The 18,066-nt window shown below is 35.5% G+C and overlaps 1 protein-coding gene across 20 annotated transcripts in view; it reads right to left on the bottom strand.

Annotated features, from left to right (window-relative positions):
* KDM6A (lysine demethylase 6A) overlaps positions 1-18,066 on the bottom strand; it is a 234,574-nt gene that overhangs the window by 55,906 nt on the left and 160,602 nt on the right. For all 20 annotated transcript variants that reach the window (XM_024240505.3, XM_024240494.3, XM_024240503.3 and 17 more), the window contains 3 exons: positions 15,680-15,714; positions 4,421-4,514; positions 2,252-2,378 (listed from right to left, as the gene is read on the bottom strand). In XM_024240505.3, coding sequence (XP_024096273.1) covers positions 2,252-2,378; positions 4,421-4,514; positions 15,680-15,714 — 256 coding nt within the window. The remainder of the gene's footprint in view (positions 1-2,251; positions 2,379-4,420; positions 4,515-15,679; positions 15,715-18,066) is intronic.

The following is an 18,066-nucleotide window of genomic DNA, read 5'->3' as shown; positions in this document are numbered from 1 at the left end:
GAAGCAACACATTAGAAGGCAGTGAAAGAGAATATGAAAAGTCTAAAAGATTTAGAATTTTGTTATTACAAATGGAAAATAATATGTCTAAAATGATAACCTTGAACCTGAAACCAAGTTAAATTGTGATAAGTATCCTTTATTTAGTCAGGAAAAGTATATTGTATATTTGGAAAAATTTACCCAAAAAGATTAAATTAAAAGCATCATAATATTTTACAATGTAAAATTAGTTAACTGGAAAAAAAATGATAAAATACTGCTCACTGAAATACTGATGATGAAATACTGCTCATCGAAGCTGAAAATTACAGCATGACTATGATAGTTAATTCTACACATGGTTCATTGTAATTTTATGTAACTAGAATTTAAATTTAAAAACCTATACTAAAAAGACTTCTACACTACTGTATTAAACTATCTTAGGTCAGAAGGAACATACTTTCTAGTATACATTCGTTTTAATCTATGCTAAAAGAAATTTTCATATATAAACCTGAAAACAAGAGACAGGCACCTACTGTTTCCCAGTTCCAGACCTCCTTTACAGTCACTATATGAAGCCTCACACTCCACAACACTAATAGTAATAGTGCTAGCTCCAAAAGCAAATGAGTTTAGTTAGTTCATTTCATCCATTTATCCAATAGCCACTTTGTCAGGCAAAAAGATACAAAAATAATAAAATCCAGTTTCTGCTACTGTAGAAGAGAAACACAAAAGTTGGGACCCTCCAGCTTTATTTAGAAGCAACCCAAATTAGGATCTTTTACAAGCCTGGGGAGGGATTAGGAAATCCTCACCAAAAATTAGGTACCTTTTCAGTCAACTCTTATTGTATGTTAATAATGAGTTAATCAAATGTTTTTAAAAATTTTTTCCTTAACCTTCTAAGCATAATATGAGTAATCAAATATTTTTAGAGAAGGAACCATATTAATATTACTTTGTCTCATACAAGCATACTTTCCTTAAAGGAAAAATGAAGCCATATAATTAAAATTTAATGTGATTATATGGCAAATTTACTTGCAATCAAGTATTCTATGTAAACAATAATAGAACAAAACTTAAAATTAAAACAGGATAATTTCTAAAGAAGTCATAAAATTGGAACCTTTAGAGCAGGAAGATACCTAACAGATCATCTAACTCAGGGTTTCTCAACTACAGCATAACTGACATTTGGAGCCAGCCAGTTCTTTGGTATAGAGGACTGTCCTGCGCATTGTAGGATGTTTAGCAGCATCCCTAGTCTCTACCGACTATACGAAAGTAGCACACTTCACAGCTGTGATGAAAGAAATAAATGTCTCTAAACATTGTGAAATGTCCTTGGCTGGGGAAAGGGTGGCAAAATAGCCTGCCCCTGAGGACCATTGATCTAATACAATTCTCTAATACGTTAAACAAAAATTGAGGCTTTAAGAGGTTTAACTAAACCATCCACAATTCCACAAACAGTAGCTGAATCAGGACTTGAATCTAAGTGTCCTGGCTCCTAGCACATTGATCTTTTCACCATATCATGAAAGCGAAAAGTGATTAGGAATCAAAATACAAGCTGATGATAGTCTAAAACTATAATCTATCAGATACTTATGCATGAGGTATAGTTCAGATCATCACTAAGCATAATTCAGACATTCAATGGATAAATAGTATGGAGAAATGGTTACAGACTTGCAGAAAATGATTTTTGTTACATGATACTTCTCCATTCCAACAAATCTAATAATGTATTCACTTTCTCACTGTAAGATTGCAAGTATAACTGTGATTTGAGATTTACTATTATGTCAATTCTAAGGTAAATATCATGAATCAAAATTATAAATTATAAAGGTTCCATTGACTACCAGTAGTCATCAGGCAGATGAGAAATTAATCCTCTGTTTTATAAAACAGACATATAGAAAAAATACTGGAAGTCTGAAGGAAAGGCATTTAAATACTTCATTAAAAGTTACTATTGGATAAGACTTTTTTAAAACTAGCAGTAACTCAAATCAAATAAAAATCCAATAACCAAAATAAGAAATGTCCTGCTAGACCAGATTATGCTATAAAAAAACCACCACATTTGGAAGCTTTATTTTGTTGTTTAACTTCCAGGAATCTTGGTTAATGTATTTAGAAGAGAAAATACACTGATCAGGTTAGATATGTAAACTAACATTTTAAATTGTAATTCAAATCTCTTAGCTGGAATAGACAAAACCAAACATAAATGTCTGGTAAGTCTCACCTTCCGAGGAAATACCAGGACTGGCCAGAATTAGGATCTGCTTCCAAGGACTTTTGGAGATACTGAATAGCATAGCTTTCCTTGGTGGCTTTATCTCCCAGAAGATCTACAGTGTGATGCATCCAACCTACAGTAAATGATTTTAAAATATTTATGTAAATGACTTAATTGTTCTTCTATGTTTAAGAATACAAAGCAGAAAACAAACCAAAAAAGTACTCTTTTCTGTCAATTTATTAATTTAGTTTGGAGTACATATTTCCAAAATTTAGAACTGCCAATTCTGGCCATTAAGAAAGTCAGTTTCTCACAGTAAGGTACTGTAAAAGCTACGAAGAGCTTTCATCCAGGAGAAATTAAAACAATTTTTAGTACTGACATAACAGATTATAAATCAGACTTTTCTAATTTTGATATTTGAAAAAATTCCAAGTTATGAAACAAAGAATATAAAGATGTTACGTCTTATTTACTATTCCATGTAAAAATAAATTAATGTGTGTTTTTTGTTTTTTGTTTTTCCTGAGACAGAGTCTCGCTCTTTTGCCAGGCTGGAGTGCAGTGGCATGATCTCAGCTCACTGCAACCTCCGCCTCCCAGATTCAAGCAATTCTCCTGCCTCAGCCTCCTGAGTAGCTGGGACTACAGGCGCGCGCCACCACACCCAGCTAATTTTTGTATTTTTAGTAGAGACAGGGTTTCACCATGTTGGCCCAGATGGTCTTGATCTCCTGACCACGTGATTCACCCACCACGACCTCCCAAAGTGCTGGGATTACAGGCGTGAGCCACCGCACCGGGCCAATTAAGAATCTCCAAGATATCCCATTAACAAAATGTTTATTTCCAAGGAATAAATATAAGGCTATAGAATCAACGACAGTTCAGATTTAAAAATATACACACAATCCTACCTCACTGGCCCTGGCTACATATATTCGCACCCTATATAAGATAAAACTATAGGCCAGGCACAGTGGCTCACACCTGTAATCCTAGAATTTGGGGAGGCTGAGGCAGAAGGATCGCTTGATGCCAGGAGTTTGAGACTACCCTGGGCAACACAGAGAGAGACCTTGTCTCTACAAAAGAAATTTTTAAAATCAGCCAGGTGTGGTGGCATGCGCCTGTAGCCCTAGCTACTCGGGAGGCTGAGGTGGGAGGATCACCTGACCCGAGGAGTTTGAGGCTGCAGTGAGTTATGATCACGACACTGTATTCCAGCCTGGGGGACAGAGCGAGACTCTGTCTAAAATAAATAAGCAAACAAACAAACCATAAAGTATTTGATGACTGAAAAAACAAACATTGCCTTCATAATAAAGCCTTAGTTTTGTTTGTAATTTTTTCCATTAGGATTTTACTCGAGTTGTCTATACTTTTAAGAGTTATAAAAGTGTCAAAATATTTGTTTTTATTCAGTGATTTATAATTATTAAATTTTTATGTATATTATCTAAAGATAATGATAAAATCTAAGCTTAAGTGACTTTAAAACTATGTAAAAATAGTTACATTATGAAAACATTCATATTGCTACAATGCTGGCTAAAAATTAAGAATAAATGACTTGCCCAGACCAAAAACAAAACTGAAAAAACAACCCAAATATCAAATACAAACAAGAAACATGACTCAATAATTAAGCAACAAAAGTAAAGGCTGGGGAGTTCTTTCACTATCTTTTTGGTGATAGTTACACATGACATCCAAATGAATAGATTCCCTCATGTTCCACATTAGAATAGAACTGCATGCTCACAGTGTTAGACGTTCTACAGTTTTTAGATAAATTGTTTTGTAGTCATTATAACTGATAAAGCTATGAAAGCAAGCTCCCCAACCACTAAGTGACATTAGGTAAATCACAACTTCATTAAGTGCTTAAGCATATATCTGGCACAAAGGAAGTATTCAATCCTCCTTGGGTTAAATACTAGGGAGTAAGTTTGATAATTTAAAAGGACCAGCTGTACTAAAGAATTATACTGAGACAGACTGTGGGAAGGACAATGCTGGGGCAGAGGATACAAATATGCTGTGTTCAGAATAACGTTATCAACTCTGAGCAAAGGAATAGAATATATGAGCCACATATTTGCCACACTCAATATGGAAAAAACATGAAGAGAAGCACTTATAATACACTAAATGTATACTATTACATACCTAGCTGTTGTAAGACAGTTGCTTTTACTTGTGCAGAAAGATTCTCTGTCTGCAAAAGTTGTTCATAAGCTTCTTTTGCAGAATGATATTTCCTCTAAAGAACAGAAAAAGAGATTTGGAGAAAAATTAACATAATCTTTAAAGAACTACTTCATATATTAAGAATTAGACAATACTGATGTTTTAGCATATTTTTTAAAACTAAAAGAAAAAAGTGCTGATTCCATTATTGAATGTTTCTTTAACACTAGACAGTTGAGTAATAAGCCTTGTTCCAGAGTATCTAACACCAGTAAAACTGACATTCACTATAACAAAGTATCATTAAAGTATGACTTTTAAGAATTTTCCAAATGCCAGTATCATCTGAAATTTAATAACATTAAGTCTCAATTTTATTTAATAACATTAGCCGTATTCTACCTCCAAGTGCATATCTGTCTGCCTAGAAACACTGAGCTCCCAAGCAACTCAATAAATACAGCACATGTCAGGCCGGGTGTGGTGGCTCACACCTGTAACCCCAACACTTTGGGAGGCCAAGGCAGGCAAATCACGAGGTCAAGAGTTCGAGACCAGCCTGGCCAACATAGTGAAACCACGTCTCTACTAAAAATACAAAAATTAGCCAGGCATGGTGGCGCGCACATGTAGTCCCAGCTACTCGGGAGGCTGAGGCAGGAGAACCGCTTGAACCCGGGAGGCGGAGGTTGCGGTGAGCCGAGATTGCACCACTGCACTCCAGCCTGGGCAACAGAGCGAGACTCTGTCTCTAAATAAATAAATAAAGCACATGTCAAAAATGCTGTAGACAAAATCTAAATAAGTACAAAAGTAGTTAAAAATCTAAATTTTAAAGATACAGTTTCTAGTAAATATAAAATATCTTATAAAAATATTTATAATACATATGATTTTAAAGACATCAAAACTCTGTTACAGCCTAACAATGTCTGTAAGACTTAGGATTTCACAGGCAAATGTCTAAATGAAACCGTTTAGCCACAGTTCTCAAGAGTACTAATATAACTGAAACTCTTTATTGCTATGGTTATAAACCTTAAGACAACTCCCCCAAAACAGAAGGAAAAAACTAACAAAAGAAAGGCTCATAAATATTACCTGTAAAACATACTTGGCAGAACAATGGATTGAAGTGGCTTTTATTCATATCATTACCAGTACATAACTGCCTGAGCAAATAAATATTTTCCAAAAAAAGTAGGTAGAAATACAAAACTAGGCTGTATCAACCTCAGGCAAGTCACTTAAACTAGGATTCAACATCAATAAACAACTGATGCAATAAAACAAGAGCTAATATCCAATCTTGCTACCTACAGGGTTGTCCTAATGATGGAAACAATTAAGGAGCTACACACACACACACTGCTAACATAAGGAAGATTTGAGAGAACTGTCTATTGAGATGATCAGGAGTTTTTTGGTTTGTTCGTTTTTTTGAGATGGAGTGTCGCCCTTGTTGCCCAGGCTGGAGTGCAATGGCACGATCTCAGCTCACTGCAACCTCCGCCTCCCAGGTTCAAGTGAATTCTCCTGCCTCAGTCTCCCGAGTAGCTGGGATTACAGGCATGTGCCACCACGCCCACCTACTTTTGTATTTTTATTAGAGACAGGGTTTCTCCATGTTGGTCAGGCTGGTCTCGAATTCCCAACCTCAGGTGATCCGCCCGCCTTGGCTTCCCAAAGTGTTGGGATTACAGGCGTGAGCCACCACGTCCAGCAATCCAGAGTTATTAAATCAACTTTTACTTATCAGCTAAACTAGTTCCCCCAAAACACTCATCTGGTCTAAAAAAAGTTAATTAGATAGTTAGGCCAAGGATAAGGGCCAAGTTATTCAATTCCTTCAATTGATAAATATTTGTTAAACACGTAATACATAACAGGAACTGCTAAGACTACACAGTAGTGAAAAATATACACAGGAAAAACAAATTAAGCATATTGTGCTGTGTATGATAACATTATAATACTTCTCAGAGGAAGAACGAATGCATATTAAGTTTAGAGTACTAGCAGGCTGGACAGAAAACGCAAAGACTACTTCACAAAGACCTCCCTAATCCATTTAAAGACTACTGACTGTATCCTAAAACAATGGAGAACCACTGAATGATTTCAAGTAATGTAATCAGATTTAAATTTTAGGAAAACCACCTTCATGAATTATCTTAACAAATGTTAAAATATACCTCTCAACACTGTAATAAAAACAATGATCTATTTGAAAAAATGGTAGCATCATATTTGGAAATATGAAATTAGATTTCTACCTCATACCATATATAACAAAACCAGCAACTGCATTAAAGACCTGAATATGAAAGGTAAAAGTATAAAGTTAAGAGAAGAAAATGTAGAAGAAAGTTTCCTTGAGATGGGAGAGAATTTATTGGACATGACCAAAAAAACACAAATCATAAGGAAGAGTAAAGATCTGACTCAAAAAGCATAGGCAGAGAAACAGGCAATGGACATAAGTAACCCAACACATAAAAGGTGAAAAACAATGTGAATAACTATACTCCTCTAGAAATCAGAACATACAAGTTTAAATGACATAACACCTTCTACCTTTAAGACTGGCAAACATAAATTTGAGTAATTCCAAGCATTGTAGGGATGTGAGTAAAGGAGAACACTCACGCCCTGGTGGAAGGGGATTTACTCAAAAAATTAGGAATACAAATATGCTACAATCTAGCAATATTACTCTTGGAATACGTATGCCAAGGAAACCTTTCCACAGGTAATGTTCTGAACAGTACTGCTTGTAGTATGGAGAAGTTGGGGGGCAACCTAAGTTTCTGTCACTAGACAAGTAGAAACAAAATACAATGGATGCTTATAGTAGAACATTAAGTAGCAATTATAAATGATGTGTAAAAAAGTAACTTGAGTTTATCTTTAATAGTGTTGAGTAGAAGTTTTGCCTCTGACAATATTTGGAGTGGCATTCCACACACAGCTTCACATTCTGGATAAAATATAAAAGTCAACTACCAGATGGCACTGGAGAGAGACCAAAATCAGGCAAAACCAAAGGAAAAGTTCACACTTAAAGGAAGGAAACGGCACTAGATGAGTAACTCCCTTTTTCTTGGATCTTCACCTGAAGGCAGGCTTCAACTGGTACTTTGGCTGGCTAGAACTCAAATAGAAATGGCAGTCTTACTAGCCTGAAGAATCATAGGACAGCTTTTGAGGCTACCATAAAGAGTTGGAAGTGAGGGGAGAAATCCCAGTCAGGAGACAGAGAGTGGAAACACCAAATTCCACACATAAACTCTGCCCAAAGCTCTGACTGCCGAATTATGCATGAACAGAACAGATAATGAGCAGCCTAAAAGAACTAGAGAGAGATTTCAGTTGCTGCCATTACAAGGGTGACAAAGTTTAGAGTGTGAGTTATCTGGCTAATAAAGCAAAAATATATCAAATCTTCAGAAAAATATAGTCAATCTCTACAATGTATTACTCATGATATGCAGGATAAAAATTATTAAACTTATGAAGATCAGGAAAATTTCACCTATATTCAAAAGAAAAGAAAATTAATGAAAACCAACTGTGAAATTACTCAGATGTTGAAAATTGTAGTTTTTTTTTTTTGAGACGCACTTTCACTGTGTCGCCCAGGCTGGAGTGCAGTGGCGCAATCTTGGCTCACCACAACCTCTGCCTCCTGGGTTCAAGTGATTCTCCTGCCTCAGTCTCCCGAACAGCTAGGATTACAGGCGCGCCACCACACTTGGCTAATTTTTTGTATTTTTAGTAGAGATGAGGGTCTCGCCATTTTGGCCAGGCTGGTCTCGAACTCCTGACCTTAGGTGATCTGCCCGCCTTGGCCTCTCAAAGTGCTGGGATTACAGGCATGAGCTACTGCGCCTAGCCCTGTAGATAATTTTAAAGCAGATATTCAGGCTGGGTGTGATGGCACGCGCCTGTAGTCTCAGCTACTCGGAAGGCTGAGGCACGAGAATCGCTTGAACCTGGAAGGCAGGGGTTGTGGTGAACCGAAATTATGCCACTGCACTCCAGCCCGGGCAAGAGAGCCAGATACTGTCAAAAAAAAAAAAAAAAAAAAAAAGCAAGCAGATATTTGAACAATGTTGACAAAAGAAAAACATAATCCTAATGAATTAATGTATAAAAAATCATACTCCAGAAAGAGAAACAAAAGGAAATTCCACAACTGAAAAAATGTTAATCTGAAATTAAAAAAAAAAAAAAATCACTATATGGATTGAATAGCAGATTGGAAAGTATATTTAAAAAAAAAAACAGAAATCAATGCATTTGAAAACAAGTCACTAGAAAGCATACAGATTGAAGCAGAAACACACACACACACACACACACACACACAAAAGTTAAAAGTTAAAAAAAAAAAGAAAGCATCTAAGATGTTTGAGGCAATAGCATATAGTCTACCATACGTGTAATTGGAGTCCGAGAAGAAGAGAAAAACGGTGGAGCAGAACAAATATTTGACAAATCAATGGCTGAGAATTTTCCAAAACTGATAAAAAACATCAAACCCCAGACTTAAAATACTATTAGTATAATTATAAAGAAAAAAACAATATCTGAGCACACTGAAGTCAAATTTTTGAAAACCAAATATAAAGAGAAAAACCTTTTAAAAGCAACCAGAGAAAAACAATACAATACAAATAATACAAAAGGAATGACAGCTAACTTTATCCAACCATATCAATAATCAAATTAAGTATAAATGAACTAGACACTCCAAACCACCACCAGCACCACCAGCACCACCACCACCACCATCACTAATAAAAGAGACTGCCAGAATAGATCTACAAAAGGAAGAGCCAAGAACATTATATTTATGGGATGGACATTACAGGCCCCAAGAATTTAAGAACAATACCTTTATCATATACTCAGTTTCTACATGTACTTGGGTCTATTTCTGGGCTTTCTAGGATATTTCACTGATTTGTCTATTCACATGCCGGTACCACATTTTTAATTATACAAGTTTTATTGGGTTAGTATATCCCATACAATCCTCCCACCCCTGTTTTATCATGTTTTACCATATCAACTTAGCTAACTCCTGATAAAAGTTTGTTGGTATTTTTGTATTATGTTTCTGTTACACTAAGGAGAATCAACATCTTTATGCTGTTGAGTCACAGTATCTCTCTAAAGTTTATTCCTAAGTATTTAATATACTTTGCTGAACACTCTAAATAGAATGTTTTCCTGTTATGTTCTGACTATTGTTGTTGAAGCTTATTAATTCTGTATGTTAATTTGTGCCTGTAACTGACTTCTCTCTCTTATCTAACTACACTGGCTAATATCTATAGTATAATACCAAGGACTAATGGAAATAGTAGGCATCTTCACCTTGCTCCTGATTCTAGTGAAAAGGTCTCTAGAATTTTGCCTTAAGTAAAATTCTGACTTTGAAACTAAAGCATACGCATTTTATCACGATAAGAAAGTAACCCGCAATTCCTATGTATAAGAGTGTTTTCATTAGAAATGGGTATTGAATTTATCAAAGATTTTTTCAGAATCTATGGTGATAATGATTTGACTTTACCTTTAGCTCTATTATTACAATATTAATAGATTTCCAAAGATTCAGTCAACCTTGCATTCCTGAAATGAATAACACTTGGTCATAGTATATTGTTGCGTTTAATGAGATAAGGTATTCTGTTTGCTAATATTTTATTAGCATTTTTATACCAATATTCATCATGATATCAGTCTGTATATTGACTCTCTTATTATACTGTCTTTTATTAGGTTCGGATGTAATACTTGCTTCAAAACAAAAAGGAAAAACAGTATGACTGTTTCTCAAAAAATTAAACAGAATTACCATATGATCCAGCAATTCCACTTCTGGATATATTGCGAAAAGAACTGAAAGCAGGAACTCTAACAACTTACATACACATTCATTGCCAAGCAGCACTATTCACAACAGACAAAAACTGGAAGCAAACCAAGTGTCCATCAACAGATGAAAAAAGCAGCACTATTCACAACAGACAAAAACTGGAAGCAAACCAAGCGTCCATCAACAGATGAAATGGATAAACAAAATGTGGTACATCCATACAATGGAATATTATTCGGTCTTAAAAAGGAATGGAATTCTGACACATGCTACAACATATACAAACCATATAGACATTATGCTAAGTGAAATAAGTCAGATGCAAAAGCACAAATATTGTATGATTTCACCTTTTTTTTTTTTTTTTCCCTCAAGACAGAGTCTTGCTCTGTCACCCAGGCTGGAGTACAGTGGTGGGATCTTGGCTCACTGCAACCTCCACCTCCTGGATTCAAGCGATTCTCCTGCCTCAGTCTCCTGAGTAGCTGGGACTACAGACGCCTGCCACCACGCCCGGCTAATTTTTGTATTTTTAGTACAAGCGGGGTTTCACCATGTTGGCCAGGCTGGTCTCGAACTCGTGACCTCAAATGATCCATCCCTCGGCGTCACAAAGTGTTGGGATTACAGGCATGAGCCACCGCGCCTGGCAGATTCCACTTTTATGAGATACCTAGAGTGGTCAACTCACAGAGACAGAAAGCAGAATAGTGGCGGCTAGGAGCCCAGTGAAGGTGGTAATGGGGAATTATTACCTAATGGCTATTTTGAGATGATGAAATAGTTTTAGTGATGAATGGTGGTGACAGATTCACAACCATACAAATTTGCTTAATGTCACTGAGTTGTACACTTAAAACTGGTCAAAATGGTAAAATCCTATGTATTCATGAAATAAACCCTACATATTTATCACATACTTATGTATCAGCTGGAATTTTTTTCTTTATCTAGAGTTCTTGGATTCGTGTAAAATACTTATCTATATTATAGATGTCTAATATAGATAAGTATTATAGCACTTATCTATATTATTTTGCTATAGTATAATAACATACATAAGTTATTTATATAGTGTTTTGGTAATATATTAATGCTTGACAGAAGAGTGTTAAAAATGAAACAATTCTTATAAACAGTGTTATTCAAAATAATATTATTTGTAATTATTCCTCAAAGGGGAGTAGTTAAATTAGTTAACTGTACATCTATATGTAAAGGGATGTGATGCAGCTCTACACATACTGATATGGAATGATTTCCAAGATACAATATTAAGTTAAAATTTAAAGCAAGGTCAGAAGAGAACATACATTATTGGCTATCATTTGAATAAAATTAAATACAAGAAATAAACATGCAAACATATGTGGACTTGCTTATATATATACTGAGTTTCTCTGGAAGGATTTAAAAACCACTGGTAACATTGATGGCTTCAGGGAGGGGAGTAGATGCCTGGGGAAGTGGAAGGAAGAGGATACTTCACTGTGTATTCTTTCAAAACTTCTCATTTTGGATTATCTATTCAAAAATAACTAACATTTCAGTAACAGAATGAAAAGGGAGAAATCCTCTACCTTGAAACCTTAAAGGCTATAAGAATTAAGATGGTGAACTGCTCAAATTATTTCACTAAACTCAAGAAAAAGAAAAGAAGCCCAGTTAATACTATTATTACTGTAGAAAAAATGATCTGGAGGTCCCAGCTAATAAAACAGGGAAGGTAAATCAATTCATCAATATAAATGTTCAAGAATAATTGACAATATATTTGGAGATATGACATTATACAGTCATGTGTCACTTAACAATTTCATCGTTGTGCAAACATCAGAGTATACTTACACAAACCTAGATGGTATTGCCTACTACACATCTAAGCTACATGGTATAGCCTCTTGCTTCTGGCTACAAACCTGTACAGCATGTTACTATACAGAATACTACAGACAATTACAATACAATGGTAAATATCTAAACATAGAAAAGGTTCAGTTAAGAAAAAAACACACACAGAAAAAGTACGGTAAAAATATGCTATTATAATCCTATGGGACCACCATCATATATGTGATCCTTTGTTAATCAAAACATCATTGTGCAGCACATGTACAGAGAAGCAAAGTTATCTTTATTTATAGATGGTATGACAATATACATAGAAACCTATGAGAATCATTTTTTTTTTCTTTAAACAGTCTCACTCTGTTATCCAGGCTGGCGTGCAGTGGTGCCATCTTGGCTCACTGCAACCTCCGCCTCCCTGGGTTCAAGCGATTCTCCTGCCTCAGCCACCCAAGTAGCTGGGATTACAGACACATGCTACCACACTCAGCAAATTTTTTAATTTTTAGTAGAAACAGGGTTTCATCATGTTCCCCAGGCTAGTCTTGAACTCTGGGCTTCAAGTGATCCACCTGCCTCAGCCTCCCAAAGTGCTGGGATTACAGGTGTGAGTCACTACACCTGGCCAATTTACTAAAATATTTTTTAACCTACTAAAATAGTAACAGCTTTGTCTATAAGATCATAAAAGATAAAAATACAGGGTTAGGGGATGAAATCTCATTAAAATTAAATAAACCCAAATGCCTCTTATTAAATTCAACAAAAAAATTTTTTTAATCCTTTACTCATATCTCTACAAAAGACCTCTTTTTTTGTTTGTTTCCTTTTTGTTTGAGATGGGGTCTCGCTTTGTCACCCAGGCTGGAGCGCAGTGGCGAGATCTCAGATCACTGCAACTTCCACCTCCCAGGCTCAAGAGATCCTTCCACCTCAGCCTCCCAAGCAGCTGGACTACAAGCGTGCACCACCATATCCCGCTAATTTTTGTATTTTTGGTAGAGATGGGGTTTCACCATGTTGCCCAGGCTGGTCTGAAACTCTTGAGCTCAAGTGATCCACCCACCTTGGCCTCCCAAAGTGCTGGGATTACAGGCATGAACCACCGCGCTCGGCCAAGACCTTTTTGCTTTTCAAACATTATAAGCTCAATACCACAAAACCATTGTACTTGCTAACATTTCTTTAACATCATTCTAGGTAAAGTGGTATTCCATAACTTTAGTTTTAATTATGATCTTAGTATTTAATCCTGTGAAGGTAATGTTGGGACAGGGCCCTCGGGGATTATGAAATGATCCTTCTTCATTTATTAGTGGGGAAGACTTCTTCCTATGTAGAGAAGTAGAGAAACTTCCCTTGAACTATTGTTTACATAACAGTAGCCATTAAATACATCTCACTTAAATTTCCTAAATCCATATTCATAAATAGGGTCCATTGGTAAAAATTGGTGGAACTATAAAAACTAACTTTTAATAGGTAGGTAAGCAGGCCATCTGGCTTCTCTTAATTTTTCACTTGAAAATGAAAATCCATATTATAATCACTGGAGTAGAGGTTTTTTTTAATCCTTTCATATACTTACAGTGTCACCTAATAATTATATACTGTTTGCCATGAGTTTATTCTTTTGTTTTGTTTAATCTAATCAGTATTAAAATTTATCAAATGAATCAATGGGAGGAGGGCCCTGTGCCCACATTACCTTCACAGGATTAAACAATAAGACCAACAGACAACTTCACATCAGAAACAATGGAAGCCAAAAGACAATGTATTGTGAATTTCAAAGCAGTCAAATAAACAGACATCCATCTCCACCAAAAATACTCATTAAAAATGAAGGTTAAAAAAACTTCTGCTTCTTTAGCTAATGACAGACCAGTGGTCTCATAGAGAACTAGAAAAACTAGAGTATGGGGTAGAGGGGGGATGGGGAGGTAGAGGGGGGATGGGGAGGTAGAGGGGGGATGGGGATGCAAAGTGGGGATGGGGAGGGTTGAGGTACCCAGGAATCTGATGTTAATTTTTTAAAGCTCCCCATGACAGCTGATTAATAAAGCTTCCCAAATAATTCTGCCATAGAGCTGGGTTTGGGAACCACCAGCATAAATGATCTCAAACTGTCTGATTACATCCTATAACAATATAAATAACAGGATGCAGCAGGATCTTGTATCTGGTGGGTATGAACTCTGCATGGCACATATATGCCTTATTGTAACACTTGGGCCAAAACATCAAAACAGACCTTATAAATTATGTAGGCATTAAAAAAAAACCAACAGTATTTGTTTCCTAAAAAGCTGTTAAAAATTTATGTAAACTATGATGACCTAATTTTGAGTCTCATACAAATTTATTCCTGATTTTCCATACCACTGCCTAAAATGAATGTGTTATACTTTTATTTCATTTTACTTTAAGTTCTGGGATACACATGTGCAGAATGTGGAGGTTTGTTACATAGGTATACATGTGCCATGGTGGTTTGCTGCACCTATCAACCCCATCATCTAGGTTTTAAGCCCCATGTGCATTAAGTGTTTGTCCTAATGCTCTCCCTCCTCCCCTTGCCTCCAACCGCCCCCCCTCCGAATGTGTTATACTTTTATCATACAACTAAGCAAAATCAAGATGTATCAATCTTGACCGTGTATTAATCAACACACACAAAACCAAGATGTTCTAAAATTTAAAAGTTTTTTAAAGTGAAGGAGCCATGAAATTAATGGCAAGGACATCAAGAGGTGACTCTTGATGCCTTTCCAATAATGACACATAGAAGAGTTATTTCAGTCTTAAGAAAAAGCAAAAGAATTTTTTAAAAAACGCATTACAACAACCATTTATAAACATTCTGAAAAGAAAGGAAGGCATCTGGCATCAAGAATAAGAGAAATCTTAAATATAGCCATTTGAGCTTGCAAATCTACATCAAGTTCAGTTGTTTCTTTTTTTCTTGAGACAGAGTCTCACTCTGTTGCCCAGGCTGGAGTGCAGTGGCGAGATCTCAGCTCACTGCAACCTCCACCTCCCAGGTTCAAGCAATTCTTGTGCCTCAGCCTCCCGAGTAGCTGGGATTACAGGTGCTTGCCACCACGCCCAGCTAATTTTTTGTATTTTTAGTAAAGATGGGTTTTCGTCATGTTGGCCAGGCTGGTCTTGAACTCCTGGCCTCAAGTGATCTACCCGCCTTGGCCTCCCAAACCAGTGGGATTACAGGTGTGAGCTACCGCGCCCAGCCGCAAATGGATCAACTTTAAAGGAAAATATTAAATGGAATTCATTTGTACACAGCAAGCACTCCTTGGAATAACTGTTTTACTAAGCAGCATCTTGATCACATTTAATGAGTATAAAATACAAAATTTACCTAAGAAGTAACGCCCAGAACTCCATTAAATTATCTGTACACTTCTGATTTCAGTAAAGCATGATAGGAGTGATGCTTTTTGTTGGCTTTTGTTTTAAACAGAATAAGTTAAAATACTTACCTGGGTTTCATATAAGTGGGCAATGTGAAATTGAACTGCAAAGGATGAGGAAAAATAAAAAATCAGTAACAATACAGCAGAATTTGGGGCAAATTAAGTAAGAATAACAAAACATCAAACATTAACACAGTCTACACTATATAGATTTAAGTAATAGAAAAACGTTAACTTTTATTTGCTTTTACTAAAATAGAATATACAAACAAACACACTAAAGAACACAATCATGATAAGAAACCACATGTATTCATTGTTGGTCATTATCAAATGAAATTTCTGTCAATGTAATTATTAAAATTAGCATTAAATCTACAGCAAGTGAATATATGTTTTACAAAGTTCAAAATGGCAACATTAAGCAAAGAGAGAAAACCTTTATAATCTACACATTTCAAAACACAGTATTTAAAAACTGAATCCCAAGTCAAAAGAGTAAAATCAATATTTAATTAAAAAATATTAAAACCAAAGTACAAATCAGTGATGACATAAAAATTCAAAGAAAAATAAGTTTTACAAAGACAATAAGTAGCCTGGTGTTGAAAAGAGTAATACTGGCTCGAAGTAGGTACTCTACATTTGTTGTGACATCAGGCATTATTATAGCTATCAAGTAATCAAGTAGACTGTCTAAAGTAAACTATCCAAATCAACTAAACTGTAATAGCCTAAAGTCTCTAAATAGAAAATATGCTCTCCCGTTTGAGTGACCAACCACCTTGTAGCACTCATGATGGTTCAAACTGTTTCAAATTCAACAGTTTTATGCCATGTGGCACTCATCCTACCTATGCAGACATTTTTCTCTCAAGAGTAATGATCTACAACTGAGATTTAAACAGAGTAGAATAAAATGAGGATTTACCAAAATATTTAGTTTGATATTTATGAGACATCCATAAAAGTTATCATTCAACTGACTTACCAAAGTTACCTTTTAGGTACTAGACCATAATGAATTAAAAGATAATCAGTTGTTTTCTTATTCTCATAAACAAATTTGAAAAGAATTTTAAGCATCTATATATTCTAGATGGTTTATATAACCTGGATATATAATTAAGAAAAAGGTATAAATTAAAACTTTATAAATTACTAAACCAATGAGTCAATTTTTTCAAATCTAACCTTATATTAGAAACTATAAAATACTGCTGCATTTGTTATTTTTCTACCGTTTATTCTACAAACACCCTAATCAGTACTGGATCCTGAATTTCATTTAAAAAAGTAAAAATCCTTTAGATTTTCACAGGAAATTACCTTTAGTAAAAGTATGACATAATTCATCTGGCTTAAATGATGATTTAATCCATACTATTTCTTAATCCATGTTATATTGAAAATTCTACAGAGTTTTCGCTGATTCAACAATTTCCTAGGGCATTTCTAAAGACTAAGACTACTTTTCACTAATATCTCTCTATACTCTTTCAAGTGATTTACAGGAGGCTAAGGCAGGAAGATCGCTTGGTGCAGGAGTTCCAGGCTGCAGCTGAGCTACTCTGACACCACTGCACTCCAGCCTAAGTGGCAGAGAAAGACCCCATCTCAAAATGAAACAAAAAACAAAAACAAAAAAGTAATTTACAGCAAAACACTGACTTTCTAAAACCCAGAATCCTTTGTATGACTGAAACTGTCATTAGTTGCTCGATTTTTCTTATACCAATTAAAAATGTCATTTTTCGGCTGGGCGCAGTGGCTGACGCCTGTAATCCCAAAACTTTGGGAGGCCGAGGTGGGCGGATCACGAGGTCAGGAGATCGAGACCATCCTGGCTAACACGGTGAAACCCCATGTCTACTAAAAATACAAAAAATTAGCTGGGCGTGGTGTGGCAGGCACCTGTAGTCCCAGCTACTTGGGAGGCTGAGGCAGGATAATGGTGTCAACCCGGTAGGCGGAGCTTGCAGTGAGCCAAAATCGCGCCACTGCACTCCAGCCTGGGCAACAGAGTGAGACTCCATCTCAAAAAAAAGAAAATAATAATAATAATAATTTATTTTTCAAGTAAGAAGGTTTTTAAGAAATTCAGTGTCAAAGAATATTCTTAAACCTTTTTACTGGATACTTTAGTGCATATTAAATAAATATACCTAAATACATATCGATAAACATATAATCAACCCAATCTGCTTTTGAAAAGACACCTACATAGAAGCAGAAAATAATTGTTTGGAAAAAAATACTTTGTTAGAACATGCTTCGTAAATGCATTCTTTTCTAATTAATTGAAAAATGTCAACTCAAACTTTCTAAATGATATATAAAACTATCATAAAAGTCACAAATATGTCTTCATAATTACCAATAATTTTTATCCCACACAGTAGGAATCAGTAAGCTATCAGATAAGAATCTTTATATACTCATGTTTCCTGAAA

Source organism: Pongo abelii, chromosome X (assembly GCF_028885655.2).
Source record: "Pongo abelii isolate AG06213 chromosome X, NHGRI_mPonAbe1-v2.0_pri, whole genome shotgun sequence".
Taxonomy (NCBI): Eukaryota; Metazoa; Chordata; class Mammalia; order Primates; family Hominidae; genus Pongo; species Pongo abelii.
The sequence above is the reverse complement of the archived record's forward strand: the minus strand, read 5'-3'. Positions and strand labels throughout refer to the sequence as shown.